Here is a 15,300-nt window from a genome sequence, read left to right on the forward strand (position 1 = left end):
CTTCTTTTTTTTTTTTTTTTAATGGAGATAGGAAACATCAATCTCTTAAGAGTGATACATTTAATAGAATCACAAAATTTCAAATAAAAAAAGTCATTATACATGCTACAGGTTTTCAATCTTCCTTAGACAAGACACATAGACAAAAAGAACCCCACAGTATTCACACTGCACATCTTAACAAGAGGAACATGAAATGTCATTTTCATACAAAGACAGGTTTAAAAAAAAAAAACCAAGGTTGAATTAATCCGGCACCAGCAGACCTCCTTCAATTCCTTACCCTACCTGACTCCGAAACTCATGTAGCTGCTTTCTATCCCAGCACACAAACTCTCTTGCTCCATATTTCTTCCCTTTCAACAAAAAAATTAAGATACTTAGAGGTGTGTCATGGAATGAGAATTACTGCAGCATGCTTAAAAAAAAAAAAAGGGGTCAACTTACTTGTTGAATGTTTAAGGGGAGGGAATAAGATTCCATGAAATTTACAGTGTACTGGAAAAAGTGTGGGAGTTTGTTTCATTCCTTTCACTCTGATTTCAGAACACAGGATTGTGCCTATGGTTAGCATAAGGAACTAAAGAGATGTCAAAAAATATTCCAAACATTTAAGTATAAAAGGATGACTGTAGTAATTAATGCTTATGTAAAGCTTATAATCACATGGAAAATATTTACTTTCCAAAGTTAAATGAAAAAGCAGAATACAAAACTGTATATACAGTATCATTCAACTATATAAAAACAAACCAACCAAAACATGCCATAGAAAGGCTGAAATAGTTGGAAATGTTACTAGTGATTGTATTTCAGTTGTATATCTATGGTGACAGATTTTCTTTCCTTTAGTTTTCTGTCTTTTCCAAGTTTTTTGTTAACTGTTAGTTATAAAATATGAAGTTGGATGGAAGTATTGAATTTGAGTTAAATAATTTAAGTCCAGCCTATGAGAAAGGATTTGTCCATTTACAAAACTATACAACATCCCAGGCTACTCCATGAGTTAGTTCACTGTGTGTTAGGACGAGTAACCTGCCAGAGACTGGAGTGCTTCAGCCTTCGCTCCAGCTAAATGAAAAGTATCACTAGATCCTGCCTGATAAAAAATTCTGGAATTAAATGGAAATGCCGTGGCCTTACAAAAAGGAATAGAAATTCCCACGCTTGGCAAAAACTTACTTACGGTACAGAAGCTCCTTAACACTAGAATTAAACACGAGGACTGCTATTTCTCCCATTTTCTGTGCAGATGTCAAATTACAAAAAAGCCAGTATCACAGTAACTGTAGAATGCCAATCACGGATTAGAAACAGAAATAACACTGTACTGCAACAATAGTGGACAGAGAAAAACACAAAATTTTAAAAATGATAAAAAGTGCTTTCTATAAAAATGATTCCCTTCAAGACATTTGTTTACACACTTATGGAAGAAAAAAAAAAAGGGAAGAACAAACAAAACCTCCAACACTTTCTACTAAAGCAGTATCCATCAGTCAACGATGACTAAAGGCTCATAATGTGCTAGGCACTGGGGTCTCAAAAAGGAGAAAGACTTGTCCCTGCCTCAAGGACATCTCAGTGTCCCCAAAGCCGGGAGGCAGACACATAACCAACCACAATACAGCAATTAAAAGCAGCAGATGCCACCTCTTTCTTACAATTAAAGGATATGCCGCAATTCTCACTGAATTACACAAAAATCCTTACACGGAAACTTTCCTGACTTAGTAGGAGGCAAAAACGAAACTACTTTCTCCTGATAAATACTTCTAGAAAGAGCAGACATGACATAGAATTTTGTGATTTTTACCCAGAAGCCCCACAATGCCTAGTGAAGTCGGCTAACCTTCATTTAAGCAATGGAGCACATTTTACTCCTAGAATGAGACATTGGGAAATTGAGTATATGTGCCCAGTCCAATGTCTGAATCAAGACCAGTCAGTATCATCGAAAGCAGAGACTTAGGAGTGCAAATCCCAATGAAAATCTTCAGTCTCCTCTTTCATCCGCTGATTTTCAATATGTTCCTGTGTCAGACGCTCCAAGTCTTTCCTCACATTCGGGTGGTCTTCCAGATCCTCATAGAGTGATCTGGCGATGTCTAATCTCCTATAGTCCTCAGGTTTGACTAGGCTTCGGACAACCTGGAGGCACCGCTCTTTCAGGGTGTACACTGTAAGGGCAAAAAACCAAACTCTCAGCAGCAGACTCATGCTTTGGGACAACGGATGAGCGAGAGGCTTTGCCAACCACGGCAGTTATATTTACTACGGATGATTTTCACTTGGGCAAAAAAAGGGGGAGCGTGTTTTGTAGCAGTGTATAACATTGATGGCTCCTAATGGATGTCTCATGGTATTCAGCCCCTTTTGCCGTTACTTCTCTTTGAAACTGTGCTGGGCCTGTGATCTGCTTTAACTGAATGTGAATGAAGTGACACTGTGGCAATTTGGGGCCTAAGCCTTAAGATGACCTGGCAGCTTCTACATTTACACTCTTGGGAGCCCTGAGCTACCCTGCTGGAGCAACTACACAAAGGAGGAAAGGCCCTGAGACTACACGGGGAGAGAGATCCAGCCTCCAAATCCCAGCCAATCTGCCAACAGAAGGCAGCCACACCAATGACCACCAATAAACAGAATAACCATTTAGCTGAGCTCAGCCAAGAATGAAGAATTAAGAACAAATAAAATGGCTGTTGTCAAGTTTTGGGATGGTTGAAACACAGCAATACATAACCAAAGAGTGTGTAACTAGATTTTGGGGTAACTCAAACTTTTTTTTCAAACCCTATTTTAAGGGCACTACTATTTAAGGGTATCCTATAAGGCACAATTTACCAAATTTAAGTTATCAACGCTTACTTTTGTATACCTACTTCCTTAAAACAGGATCTACATATACATATTAGCTTGGACCCTATGAAGCTATAGATATTTCTTTTTTAATTCACAAGAACATCAGTTTCTTAGGGTTCACCCTAATAAAATCCTGAGTTTTAAACAAATAGTAAAATATGATGTTCATTTTCAATTCAGTGATTTGTTTTTTAACCCCTAATTGGCACTGTGAGGTTAAACAACATTAGAAGTCATATAAACAAGCCACAATATCTCATCCTCTATACCTTGCTCTTCTCCTGGGACTGATGGAGCACAATTTTGTTCCAGGGTCATGGACACATTCTATAATCAGATACTTTAATTTAGCCCACCTCTGAAGAGCCCAAAGAGCTTCTGAGACACTACATCTTTGTTCAGTATAAAACACACAAATAATATTTCTTTGCATTTTGTATATGGAGGAAATACGACACAGAACGGATGGATACTCATCTAACATCAGGCAAAAACTGGCAAGGACTTGGCTTCTTCAAGCAGCCTATCCTCTACTTACTACAACAAACAACTTTATCTCTTTTAAAAGATCGAACATTAGTACCTGGCAGCGTGATGTTGGCAAAAATAGGCTGTCCATCAACATTGAGAGATGGCACAAATAATTCAGTTTGGTTAACGAGAAGCCCATCATATGTCCCTGCATCTCTGAAGAGCCAAAGATGACCTGTTAAGACAAGCAGAGGCTGTTAAGTAGGCACACTGGTCTGAGGCAGGGCACCTGTTTCTACCATTTCCCCTGACCTACATGAAATGCTTCCTTCTCCCTCTGCTTAAATTTATACAAATCACTTTCAATAATATTATCGCACTCAAGTTTTGCAGTAGATCCACGTACAGACAAGGAAATAGGTCTGAAAAAGCAAAGTGGAAAAGCTCAAGGCAAGAGAGACAGTAAGCAGAAGAGTATATACGTGAGGCTCCAAATCCCACACCCTTTCTGCAACCTTGGTAGAAAAGCAAAGCCTACCTAAAAAACGACTGCAAATCACACCAAACGGTGTAAGCTACAAGAGAGAAGGCCACTGACTCCTCAAATCTGTGCTTCTCAAAAATGAGGAGGTGAACAAGGTGAAGGCAATTAATGTCACTGAACTGTACACAGAAAAAAAGGTTGAAATGGCAAATGTTTTGTTACATGTATTTTTACTACACTAACGATAAATACTTATTTAAAAAAATGAGGAGGTGCAAAAACATCATGTTGAGAGAAGAAGCCAGACTGTAAAGAGTACATTCTGTAAAAATAGGCAAAAGTAATCTATGGTGTGAAAAATCAGAAAAATGGTCACTTCTAGGAGGGAGGCAATTGAGCGGAAAGAGGCAGGAGGGAATTTTCTGAGATGATGAAATGTTCTACAAGTTGATCTAGGTGTTGTCACATTTGTCAAAACTCCTGAAACCCTAAGATCTGTGCATTTTACTGTAGGTAAATTACATCTGAATTTATAAAATGCCTCGTTTGCAAAAAAGGAGGGGAGGAGAGGCAAACTGTCAGGCTTAAGACTTTATTTAAGAAAGCGGAGGTTGTCTCAGAATAAACACAGTCCATGTTACTGGAGCATAAACTTACTTGAAGATTTGGTGAGAAAACTTAAGAAATATTTTATACTAACTCAGTCACAGATAAATTCTGAAGAATACAAAATTCACACAATTTCCTAGATAAAACAGAAGACTACAGAAATGTGGATCCTTGGAATAACTGTTCTTCATCAAATATCAGAGGAAGTTTGGTGTCAAAGTTTGAGAAGCATTAACATATAAGTAAACCACCATCAAGGCAAGAGAGATCCATTAGGATTTTCACAGGATGATTGTGAAAATTAGGCAAGAGTAGGGCACTCGATGGCACCTAACAACAACAGGACTACTTCAAGGGAGTCCCTGGGTGGCACAAATAAGTGCTGGACCACTAACTGAAAGGTTGGCTGCTCAAACCCACCCAGCGGCACCATGGAAGACAGGCCTGGTGATCTGCTTCTGTAAAGATTACAGCCAAGAAAACCTTACTGAGCAGTTCTACCCTGTAACACATGAGGTGGCCATGAGTTGGGATGGTCTATGGCAACAGGTCTGGTAAAGTCTCTTTGCCACTACTGCCTCAACCTTAGGTAGACCTAGTTATCCTTCACCTGGGTTATTACAACTTCCTGTTGCCTCACCAGTAGTAGTCTTCCCTCCCCCAAACACTGCAATCTGGGTGAGCTTTTCAGTATGTAAATCTGACAGCGTTACTTCTCTGCTTAAAAGCTAAAGGCTCTCATTTCCCTAGGGGTAATCACCTTCCTCTTCCACCTTCCATACCCTCTTCCCCCCTCCAAGGCTCCAGGTCTCTGCCCATGCTGCTCCCTCTGCCTAGAACTGTCAACTCCTGTGGTGGGCTGGTTAGCTCCAGTTCATCCTGCGGGTCTCAGCTCCTTCTCGCCTTCTATGGGAAGCTCTCCCTAACCGAAAATGTACAGCCTGCCCCAAGGAGCCAGGCGCCTGCTCCAAATTCTCAGGACCGCAGTGTTCCGCCCTCATCGCAGCAATTATGACACTGACTTGTTCTTGCCTGTTCATGCATAAGTCTGTCTCCCGACTGGACAGCATTCTCCGTGAAGGCAGGGACCCTATGCATGCCTGGCACAGTGGGGACAACAGAAAACGCCAGGTCCTCCCACTCACGGACTTCACGAACGGGCATTAGGGATGCAGCACTTCTCTGGAGGATAAATACACGTGAAAAGAGGAAAACCGCCACCGTCGAATGCAAATTATTCAGTGTTATAATGAAGAATGCTCTGCTACTTACTAGCAGCATCAACTTGGCTGTCACACCTCTCGGGGAGGGGAGGGTCTCAGTTCCTCATCCGTAAAATGGGAATAAGAACAATAACAGCACCTGCCTCCCAGGAGGTGGAGGGGGTTCACGGAGAGCGTGCTACTGCCCTTGCTGTTAACCGGCCCAACCGCAGACACCGCGCTCAGCTGAGACCAGGCCAGTGCTCGCGGCGCCCCGGGACAAAGGGGCGCCCGGCCGCGTACCTCGGTAGCTGTGGATGCGGCGGCCCTTGCCCGGCGGCAGCGTCGGGTAGGGCTGCGGCTCGCCGTCGAAGTTGAGCCACACGGGCAGAACGACACGCGGGCTGTAGTTGCAGAAGATGACCTGGGACGGCTCGCGCGAGTTCACCGAGCGCAGCACCGGCCGCCGCTGCCCCGCCTCCATGTTTTCCTCAGCGCCCGACTCCTCTGCGTCGGACTCTTCCGGGCCGGGCTCCTCGGCGCCCGAGTCCTTCGGCCGTCCTCTTCGGCGACCGATTCCTCGGCGCCCACGTCGGCCTCTTCTACGTTCCCCGCCTTCAGGGGCACTACCTCAGGAAGCCTAGACAACCAAAGCCCGGTCGCCTCGGGATTCGCGGGCCTGGCGTAGGCCGGGGCGTGCGTGCGCGTCCCCGGGCATGCGTGCGTACGTGTGTGCGCGCGCTCTCGGCCAGAGCTGGAACGCAGACTGGAGGCCTAGATGGCCGGATTGGGACTGCGCGTGCGCAGATGTATCCTCTTGCCGCAAGCGACAGCCCTGACGGAGGTGGCGCTGGGCTACCCTGTCATGGTGTTTTCCATACAAGTTTTTGACACAGGTTTCCTTAGCTTCATTCATTCTCAAAAGACCTTCAGGGTTTTGCAGTATTCTTCCTGCCCTGTGCGCTATTACTTACTAAATAATTTTCTCATTAATCCAGATTGCTCCATTTTGGGTCACAAAATTCAAAGTGTACAGAAGAATATAATAAAGTAAAGAATTTCCCTCCCACCCCAGTCCCTCAACCACCCCGTAAGACACCAAGAGACCGTAAGGTAACAAATATTACCAGGTTTTTTTTTCCTTTCAAAGGTATTCTATGCATGCAAAAGCAATTAAAGAGGTTAAGAAATTTTATATCATTTTTTTTTTTTTTTTTTTACCATAAATGGGGGACCCTCGTGGCGCACTGGTTAAACATAAAGGTGGGCAGTTTGAATCCATCAGCTGCTCCTTGGAAACCCTAGCGGGTAGTTCTACTCTGTCCTATAGGGTCACTATGAGTCGAAATTGATTGGAGGGCAATGGGTTTTGGTTTTTTGGTGGCTCAGTGGTTAACAGTTCAGGCTGCTAACCAAAAGGTCGGCAGTTCTCATCCACCACCCACTCCTCGGAAACCCTATGGGGCAGCTCTACTCTGTCCTATAGGGTCACTATGAGTCGGAATTCACCTGAGGGCAACAGGTCCGAAATGGAAATGGAAATTTAGTATCGTGTGCCATAGATTACAATAAGCTAGATTCAAAGAAAACAAAACAAGTGTTACTACATTTTAGCTACTCTCCATTAAAGTCTCTGACTGAACCTGCTCTCTTTTGGTTTAAAAGGGTTAGCCAAGTGTTAGATGTTAAAGAACTTCCAATACTAAACTGAGCCTTTCTCCTGGACATATTCAGAAGAATTAAAGGAAACTGAAAAGGCAATAACTTTTCACACTGCAGACTGTGTGCCCACTGAAATTCAGTCCTATGACATGGTGAAAAACACTGCACTAACCCCAACAACCACCAAGTGCCTGTTCAGTACCAGCTAGACATGAATCCGAGCACTTAGAATGACACCTACCTGAGTTCATATCCCATCTCTAGTTTCAGGTATGAGATATGTTGAGCAAAATCTTTAAATTCTCTGAGCTTTTAATTCCTCATATTTGAAATGGACGTTTTTAAAAGTACCTATGCTATAAAAGTGTAGATTAAAAGTGAGATATAAAAGTGCTCAGTGCCTAGCATAGTAAGCACCCAGCAAATAGCAGCAGTTGTTATTACAAAGGTAAATACACTGTCCCTGCCCTCAAAATGCTCACAGGCCACTACTGGGCAAGCATACAAGACAACATGTCATTGTAGCACAGTGTGATATTGGTTGCAGTAGGGCAGGTGGAGGTGGTTAGCTGAACCAGAAAGAATCAGGTAAAGATTCCCAAACCAAAAAACCCCACTGCCATCGTGTCATTCCAACTTGTGGCAACCCTACAGGACAGGGTAGAACTGCCCTGTAGGGTTTTCAAGCTGTAATCTTTACAGAAGCAGACCGCCACATCTTTCTCCCAAGGACTGGCTGATGGGTTTGAACTGCCAACCAATTGGTTAGCAGCCGAGCACTTGAACCAGTGCACCACCAGGGCTCTTTTGAAGATTCCCAGGAGTGGTTATATTGGAGAGGGACTTCGAAGAAAGACTAAGTTTTCCCTTCTCATCTCTCACCACAAACATGTCCAGCCTGGATGTAAGATCTCACGCCCATCAGGAGACAAAGCAGATCTCACAGTAGGCAATCCAGCTTACTTCCCATTTCTTTTGTACCCACTGCCTCCAAGCCCTGGACTTCCTATAGGCTAACCACTTGCTAAAAGCTCACCTGATGAAGGAGGCAAAAGTGAGCTACGTGCACTCTAGCCCCAGTATTTAAAGGAAATGGCAGGGGAGAAAGAAGGGATAGGTTTTTTCATTTTGTTTTTGGCGACCCATCTGGGCAGCTGTTCTCAAATCTAAAATGCAGAAGAGGTTTAGACTTATGATTCTGACCCATCTGAGCAAACTCTTTTCAATTTCTTCGTTTCTTCCATTGCCTGACAAGAAAGCCTGATGCAAACTTTTCTCCACAAACCACATTGGAAATGGTGACCCCATTAAAATTAGGGAAGGCTTACTTAGGATATAGAAATTTTTTAAAAAAAGGAAAAACGATCATCAAATTGTACATGTACTATGCCTTGATGTAAAATAAATGGAGAATTGTTGTCTCCCTCCCATTTTCTGGAATGTAGCTATATTGTTTTTATAATGAAAACAACCAATTCTTACCGGCCATAAACGATTAGTAAAGAGGGAAAAGTAGCCAGATTTGCTGGTGACGCAGTGGTTAAGTGTTGGGCTGCTAACCAAAAGGTCAGCAGTTTGGATTTACCAGCCACTCCTTGGAAACCCTATGAGGCAGTTCTACACTGTTCAATAGGGTCACTGAGTCAGGATCAACCTGACAACATTTTTTTTTTTAATACTATGTGCAGAGCACTATGGTGAAAATTCGAGAAATGAGACATTTATTTCTGGGGGATTAAAACTACAAAGTATAAACACTTGTTTCTTTGTCGACTCCACAAATATTTATTGAGAGCTGGGTACTGTGCTAAGTGTTGAGAATGTTGCAGAGAACAACCAGGGTCCCTGCCTTCACAGCTTCAATAAGATGTTCAAACAATAAACAATCACACAAATGGAAAGGTGCAGTTATGACTAGTGCAACAAAGGGCACACACTGCTGTGGAAGGCTGGAGATCTGGTGGTCGAGAAGATGGTACACAATTCTGTGTTCAGTGGTGTGGAATAGACTCCAAGTGGAGAAGAAGCTCAGGAAAAGCAAGGTTTCGAGGGTTTCATTATTAGTCAAAGAGGAACTTCAAGGAAAAGGAAAAAAAAATCTACAACATCCACATCCTTAAAGCTATGTCATTACCTCCATTTCACACCTAAAGGAACTAGGACTGTGCAGATGGTGGTCAGAGGAGAGTGCTGGACCAGAGTGACTCATCTGGTGTCATATTACGGGAAGAGGACAGTGTGAGCGAGCTAAGGAGTGGGACTTATCTACAAAAGCACTCACACCCTGAGCCTGGGCTCTCTTCGACAGTGCATTACTTGGCCTCCGACAGGATTGACTGGCAGTGATGCTGCACCTCCAGCTATGTTGTTTCTTAACAGTATGGTAACATTCCTGAAGGAAAACCCCAGGAAAAGACAGGACTTCCGGTTAATCAAATTACAATGGCCCGTTGAGTACAAACATGGCCTCATTTGTACTCCCAGGCTAGTGAAGTGAAAAACATGTTTAATGTTATGGAAGGCCTATGTCCCTAAAATGACACAATAGTTTTTAGAAAAACCCAGGCCTCCTTTATGATTGACATTGCATTATTGGAAATAATGTTTGCAAAGACTATTTAAGAACAAGGAAAATATGTTTAGGTTTTATACTAAGTTAAAGTAACATCACAGGCTATACTGTTCTTAAAGTACACTTTCCATTACACACAAATAAACAGACATGTAGAGAGGGCTAGACAAAAATGCACTCAAAAGTTTTAAGATAACTTCTCTCCCACTTTCCTGTTGGTGTGTATGTTTTCGTTTGTGTGTGGTAGAATATATATAACATTTGCCAGTTCAACCAATTTCACATGTACAATTCAGTAACATTGTGTTTACCATATTGTGCAACCATCACCACCCACTTCCCAATTTTTACATCACGTTTAACAGAAACTCAGTACCACTTAAGCAAAAACTCCCCATTTCCCCCTCCCACTTGCTCCTGGTAACCACCAATAAACTTTGCATTTCCGTTTTACTTTTGTCATTTAAAATTTTCTTTAGTGATGTCATACTTCATCTTGTTTATATTTTGACTAATCACTGGGTGGCACAAATGGCTAAGCGCTCGACTACCAGACATGCCTCCAAAGCCAGGCCTGGAGATCTGCTTCCAAAAGGTCACAGCCTTGAAACCCTATGGAGCAGATCTACTCTGCACACATGGGGTCACCATGAGTTGGAATCAACTCAACAGCAACTAACAACATATTATGACCTAGTTAAGTGTATGTTTAATTTCACGAGAAGCTGCTAAACTGTTTTTCCAGAGTGGCTGTATCATTTTGCATTCCCACCAGCAATCAGTGTTTCAGTTGCTTGGCATCCTTGCCTACACTTGGTTTTTGTTTTTTACTTTTAGCCATTAATAGATGTATAGTGGTATCTCACTAAGGTTTTAATTTGCATTTTCCCAAAGACTAATGGAAGCCCTAGTGGCACAGTGGTTAAGTTTGGCTGCTTAACCAAAAGGCCAGCAGCTTGAATCCACCAGCCACTCCTTGGAAACATTATGGGGCAGTTCTACCCTGTCCTATATGGTTGCTATGAGTTGGAATTGACTCAATGGCAGCAGGTTTTAATGACTAATGATGTTGAGTATCTTTTCATGAGCTTGTTTGCTATCCTTTTATCGTCTTTTGAAGTGTGTTCAAAACTTTTGCCCGTTTTTTAAATTGGGTTTTTTTTTTTCTTAATGAGTTTTGACAATTGTTACCACAAATTGCGGGTTCGAGCCACCTGCCTCAAAGCCAATACTGAGACAGGAGGAGGTAAGCAGTAAGAAGGCTTTATTGAATACCGGTATTCAAGAGACAAAATTGAGGGGTTAAATTTCTCCCAAATTCTGTCTGCCCTAAACGGTTGATGGGGGGGTTTTATATGGGAAAGATCAGGGCTACCCAATGTTTTGAGCACGTAGTTCACGGAAGGTCTTAAACATCACAAAACAACTACAAAAACTCTTTACTAAACTGAAGATAAACATGTCAGGCATCCGGACTCTAATCAGTATAACAGGCTGAAAAACTCTCATAAGAATCTCTCGGCTAGTGGAGCTGTTTTGCCAAGTCTACTGTGGCTGAGTTAGGGAGCAAGAAAGCCTTCCTGTTGGTTTGCACGCTGAAGGCCACTTCTCAAGAGAACGAAGAAAGAAGAGAGACCAAGGCCACAGGAGCTGAGATAGCTCCGCACCCCTCTGGAAGAGACCGGTGCAGCTCGTGCAATTAAAAAATGTTGAAGGATTACTTAGAGCATCATTATGGCATTAGTCATGTCAAGCTCTAAATCAGCTATTTTGAATAGGGGAAAACATGGTGTAAGGTATTAGGGTGTTTGTTATGTTTAAGAGTGGAACAGGCTGCTCAGCTATATTTTGAACAGAGCCTGCACCATTTTCCAAGGACTAGAGATTAATCGCAGCTTATACAGTTATACTAAAACAAATGAGAAAATATATTCTCCCTGGTATTAATGCACTTTCGCTACTTCAATTATTTATCCAGGCCAATTTTTAATGCTTTACAAACACTTGTGTGTAACCCATAATCTGTATGTAGTGATGTATTTCTTCACAGTAGAAAAAACAAAAAATTAAAAAAAGTACTGACTTCCCTGTATAATAAAATTTTGGCCCATGACATATTCCCTATTTAAAGTCGATACTGCATTGTTCTTGTGTGGTATGTTGTGTTTTCATGAGGTTTTTCTGCAAATTTCATTTTGGTGTCCTTTGGGTTGCTTGTGAACATACAGTGCATAATGATTAGACTGTAAACTCCACGAGTTGAAATTGTGTTTCTCACCATTCTCTCCAGTGCCTCACACACAGTAAACATACGAAGTATTTAATGCTAATAAACAACACCTTTAGACAAAATGTTTGTCAAAGTCAAATCGAACTGCTTATCATTTATTAAGTTGGTACATTTTACCATTTTAAAAGATAGTTTTCACCTGATAACACACTTATTTTCTACATTTACTCTTAAAGTAACACTAGGCTTGTCACATTGAATGAGTTCAGATTTGAAAATAAATCTCAATTAAAAAATACGTGTATGAGCATATGGAAATTTTTGTGTTATTCTTGCAACTTTGTCTGAAAATTGTTTTACAGTAAAAACAAAACAAAGTTTTTTAATGTGTTGTTTGGGGATGCAGGTCCTCAATACTGGAAGTATACAGATCAAGGCACACCACCAGCCTCACACTTGGTCATCTCAACAAGCCCAAAGGTGCAAAGGAAACCCTGCCCCAGGCTTTTCCAAGTACAGAGCCTGATGCACCACATTCCGTTATGACTGGGCCAGTGGATGCCACTTCTGACAATTATCCTAGCGCCTAGCATCGCACCCAAGAGAAAACTGACTTGGGAGATGTTGAATGGCTCTGCTGACCTGGGAGTAAGGACATCTGGGCTTCAGTTTTGGCTTTGCTGCCAGGGTGACCTTGGGCATGTCACTCAACCTGTCTGGGCTTTTTCGTTTCTAAATTGGCAGGGGTGAAGTAGATCAACTCTAAGATCTTTTCCCCCCTAAGGCTCTGAGTTTTAGCTAATCCTAACCTTCTGACAAAGTGGTGTACAGGGTGGTTTTTCTTTAGAAAATAAAGCCAACCCTCTGTCAACCTGATTTTTGTTGCATAAACCACCTGACACCTGCACTGCCTTTAGAAATCAGCTGTATTGTGTACAGCTAACAATGGCACCAACTGTGCTAACTGCCAGAGCACCTTCCGTAAGTCAGCTTCTCTAGATGGAAAAAAAAAAAAAATGTTAAATTGGGTTAATCGAAGATGATTTGGCACTGTCTCCTCAGTGGAGAGATGCTGTGACTCATGGTTTATAACATGCTGCTCTTGTTAGCTGCCATTGAGTGCAGCCCCCAACTCACGGCGACTGCACACACAGTGAGACAGGACTGTTGGGGTCCATAGCGTTTTTACTGGCTGACTTCCAGAAGTAGATCACCACGCCCTTTTTCCTAGCCTGTCTCATTCTGGAAGCTCTGCTGGAACCTGCTCAGCACCACAGCAACACTCAAGCCTCCATGACAGATGGGTAGTGGCTACACTTGAGGTGTAGAGACATCAATAAACAGTAAAACAGGTCTAAGAAAGTCCAACAAAATTCCGTGTTTTGCTCATGATGACTGATGTTTTTCTAAGAAATGTGTCAAAACTTAGAAAAAAAAAATCCTGTCAACATATGTTTTGTTATAAGGAGCAAACATCTTAACCTTAAAAAAGACAACAGAATGATTAGGCAAGCTTAGGTTACATGTGAAGTGTAACTTCATTGTTCAGCGAAAGCGAGAAGTTAGTATTCCACAACAGTAATTGTGTAAGTTCAAGTGACACCTCAGGGGCAAAATAAATGGTGGTTTAGCACGACACTATCCCTGGGCTACAAGGAGCTGTGAGCAAAGGCGTGTGTGACTTGAGTGTAAACACCCAGTTTTTGGAGAGTGACCAAATCTAAGGCCTTCCTGAAAGGGGATGTAGCTGCTTTTTTTTGGCTCCAGAAGCATTTAACCCACAGATAGCTAGAAGAAGTCCTAGAGTTGATTAAATTCTTTAGGCAAAACTTCCATAAAATACAACATACAGTGAAATCTACAGAGAAAGAAAGCTGGGAGAAGTGAAACGAGACAGCAATCAGTGCAAAGTGTTTACCAGACAGCAAAGAAAACCCATCAAGCCTTCTTTGCAAAAGGGATGAAGAGGAAGCGTATTAATACTAAGATATGTGTGTAACTGCCTAAAGTATTTAACGTGAGTATAGTGAAAGGGAATGAGAAAATAGTCTAGGAATGAAAAAAGACATGAAGAATGAGAGAATAAATTTCAGACTTGGTTATACCAAATTCAGAAGTAGGATGGTTAGAGCAGTCTATGAGTCAGGTAAATTGGGTTCAAATCCCAGCAACTCAACTTTGACTTTGGGCAAGTTTTTAACCTCTCTGAACTTGTTTTCACCTATTATAGGGAGATAAGAATACCTACCTCATAGGGCTTGAAGATTAAATGAAATAATGTAAAGCTCTTACCACACTGTAATACTCAATAAATTATAGACACTAGCTATGTATCTTTGAGAGAGCCAGGGCCTTCTCTGAAAAAGAGGGCAGTAACAAAAGAAAGCACTCTGACACCTTAAGGTACCATGTAAGATAAAGGAGGCTAGGTTCACTAGCTCCCCATACCAAATTGGACCTGTTGCTCTCTTTATAACTATCTTTGCAACATGGTATTATTTAGGCCACTAGCTTTAGGAACATTCATTTCCCTGATACCAATAAATTATGAGATTAGTGTCTTTGGGACCATAAACACTTATTGAGCATTTTCACATGTAATCTCATGAAAAGAAGCACTTTTCTTCCTGCCTACTTAGGTTATCATCACTTCTACCCCTATTCCTCTCTCATGTTATAGTCCTTGCATAGAGCAGGAATACAATAAACATCTGCTAAATTGACTGCAAAGCACCTAAAACCTCAACTGTAGAAGCACTTATTACCTCATCACGGAGAGGACGGGGAGGTATTATAAACAATGAACTGAAGTGACCGTAAAAGTGCTAAAGAAGAACTCAATAATGTTCAAGACGGCACTTACTACAAGTAAAGGATGTCAAAGTTTTATCTCCACTGTAACATCCTATTTTGCAATGAAGGCATTATTTAGAATGGCCTTCCAAAGGTCTCAGCAGGGGTTTTGAAAAGCTGTGACAGTGCCAAGCAGCCTCAGCTCTACAAGTCAGTTCAATCGGTATTTACTGACTGCTTGCCTTATACAAGACGCCCAGCTGGCCAGTACAGGAAAAGGCACACCTGTAAATTCTAGGATAAATAACAGGATCAAACCCAGAGTATGGAGGGATGGGAAGGATTGAGAAAAAGAAGAGTCATACTGAATAAAAAAGTAAAGTCCAGGAGAACTTTCTGGGGGAGATATGAC

The 15,300-nt window shown here is 41.8% G+C and overlaps 1 protein-coding gene across 1 annotated transcript; it reads right to left on the reverse strand.

The window, feature by feature from the left end:
- VHL (von Hippel-Lindau tumor suppressor) lies at positions 1-7,551 on the reverse strand. The gene is given in 5 exon segments (XM_064274255.1): positions 1-2,180; positions 3,449-3,571; positions 5,935-6,186; positions 6,189-6,397; positions 7,535-7,551. Coding segments are annotated over 5 exon segments (813 nt in total). The 3' UTR covers positions 1-1,968.
- Between the last annotated feature and the right edge of the window lie 7,749 nt (positions 7,552-15,300).

Source organism: Loxodonta africana, chromosome 22, assembly GCF_030014295.1.
Source record: "Loxodonta africana isolate mLoxAfr1 chromosome 22, mLoxAfr1.hap2, whole genome shotgun sequence".
NCBI lineage: Eukaryota > Metazoa > Chordata > Mammalia > Proboscidea > Elephantidae > Loxodonta > Loxodonta africana.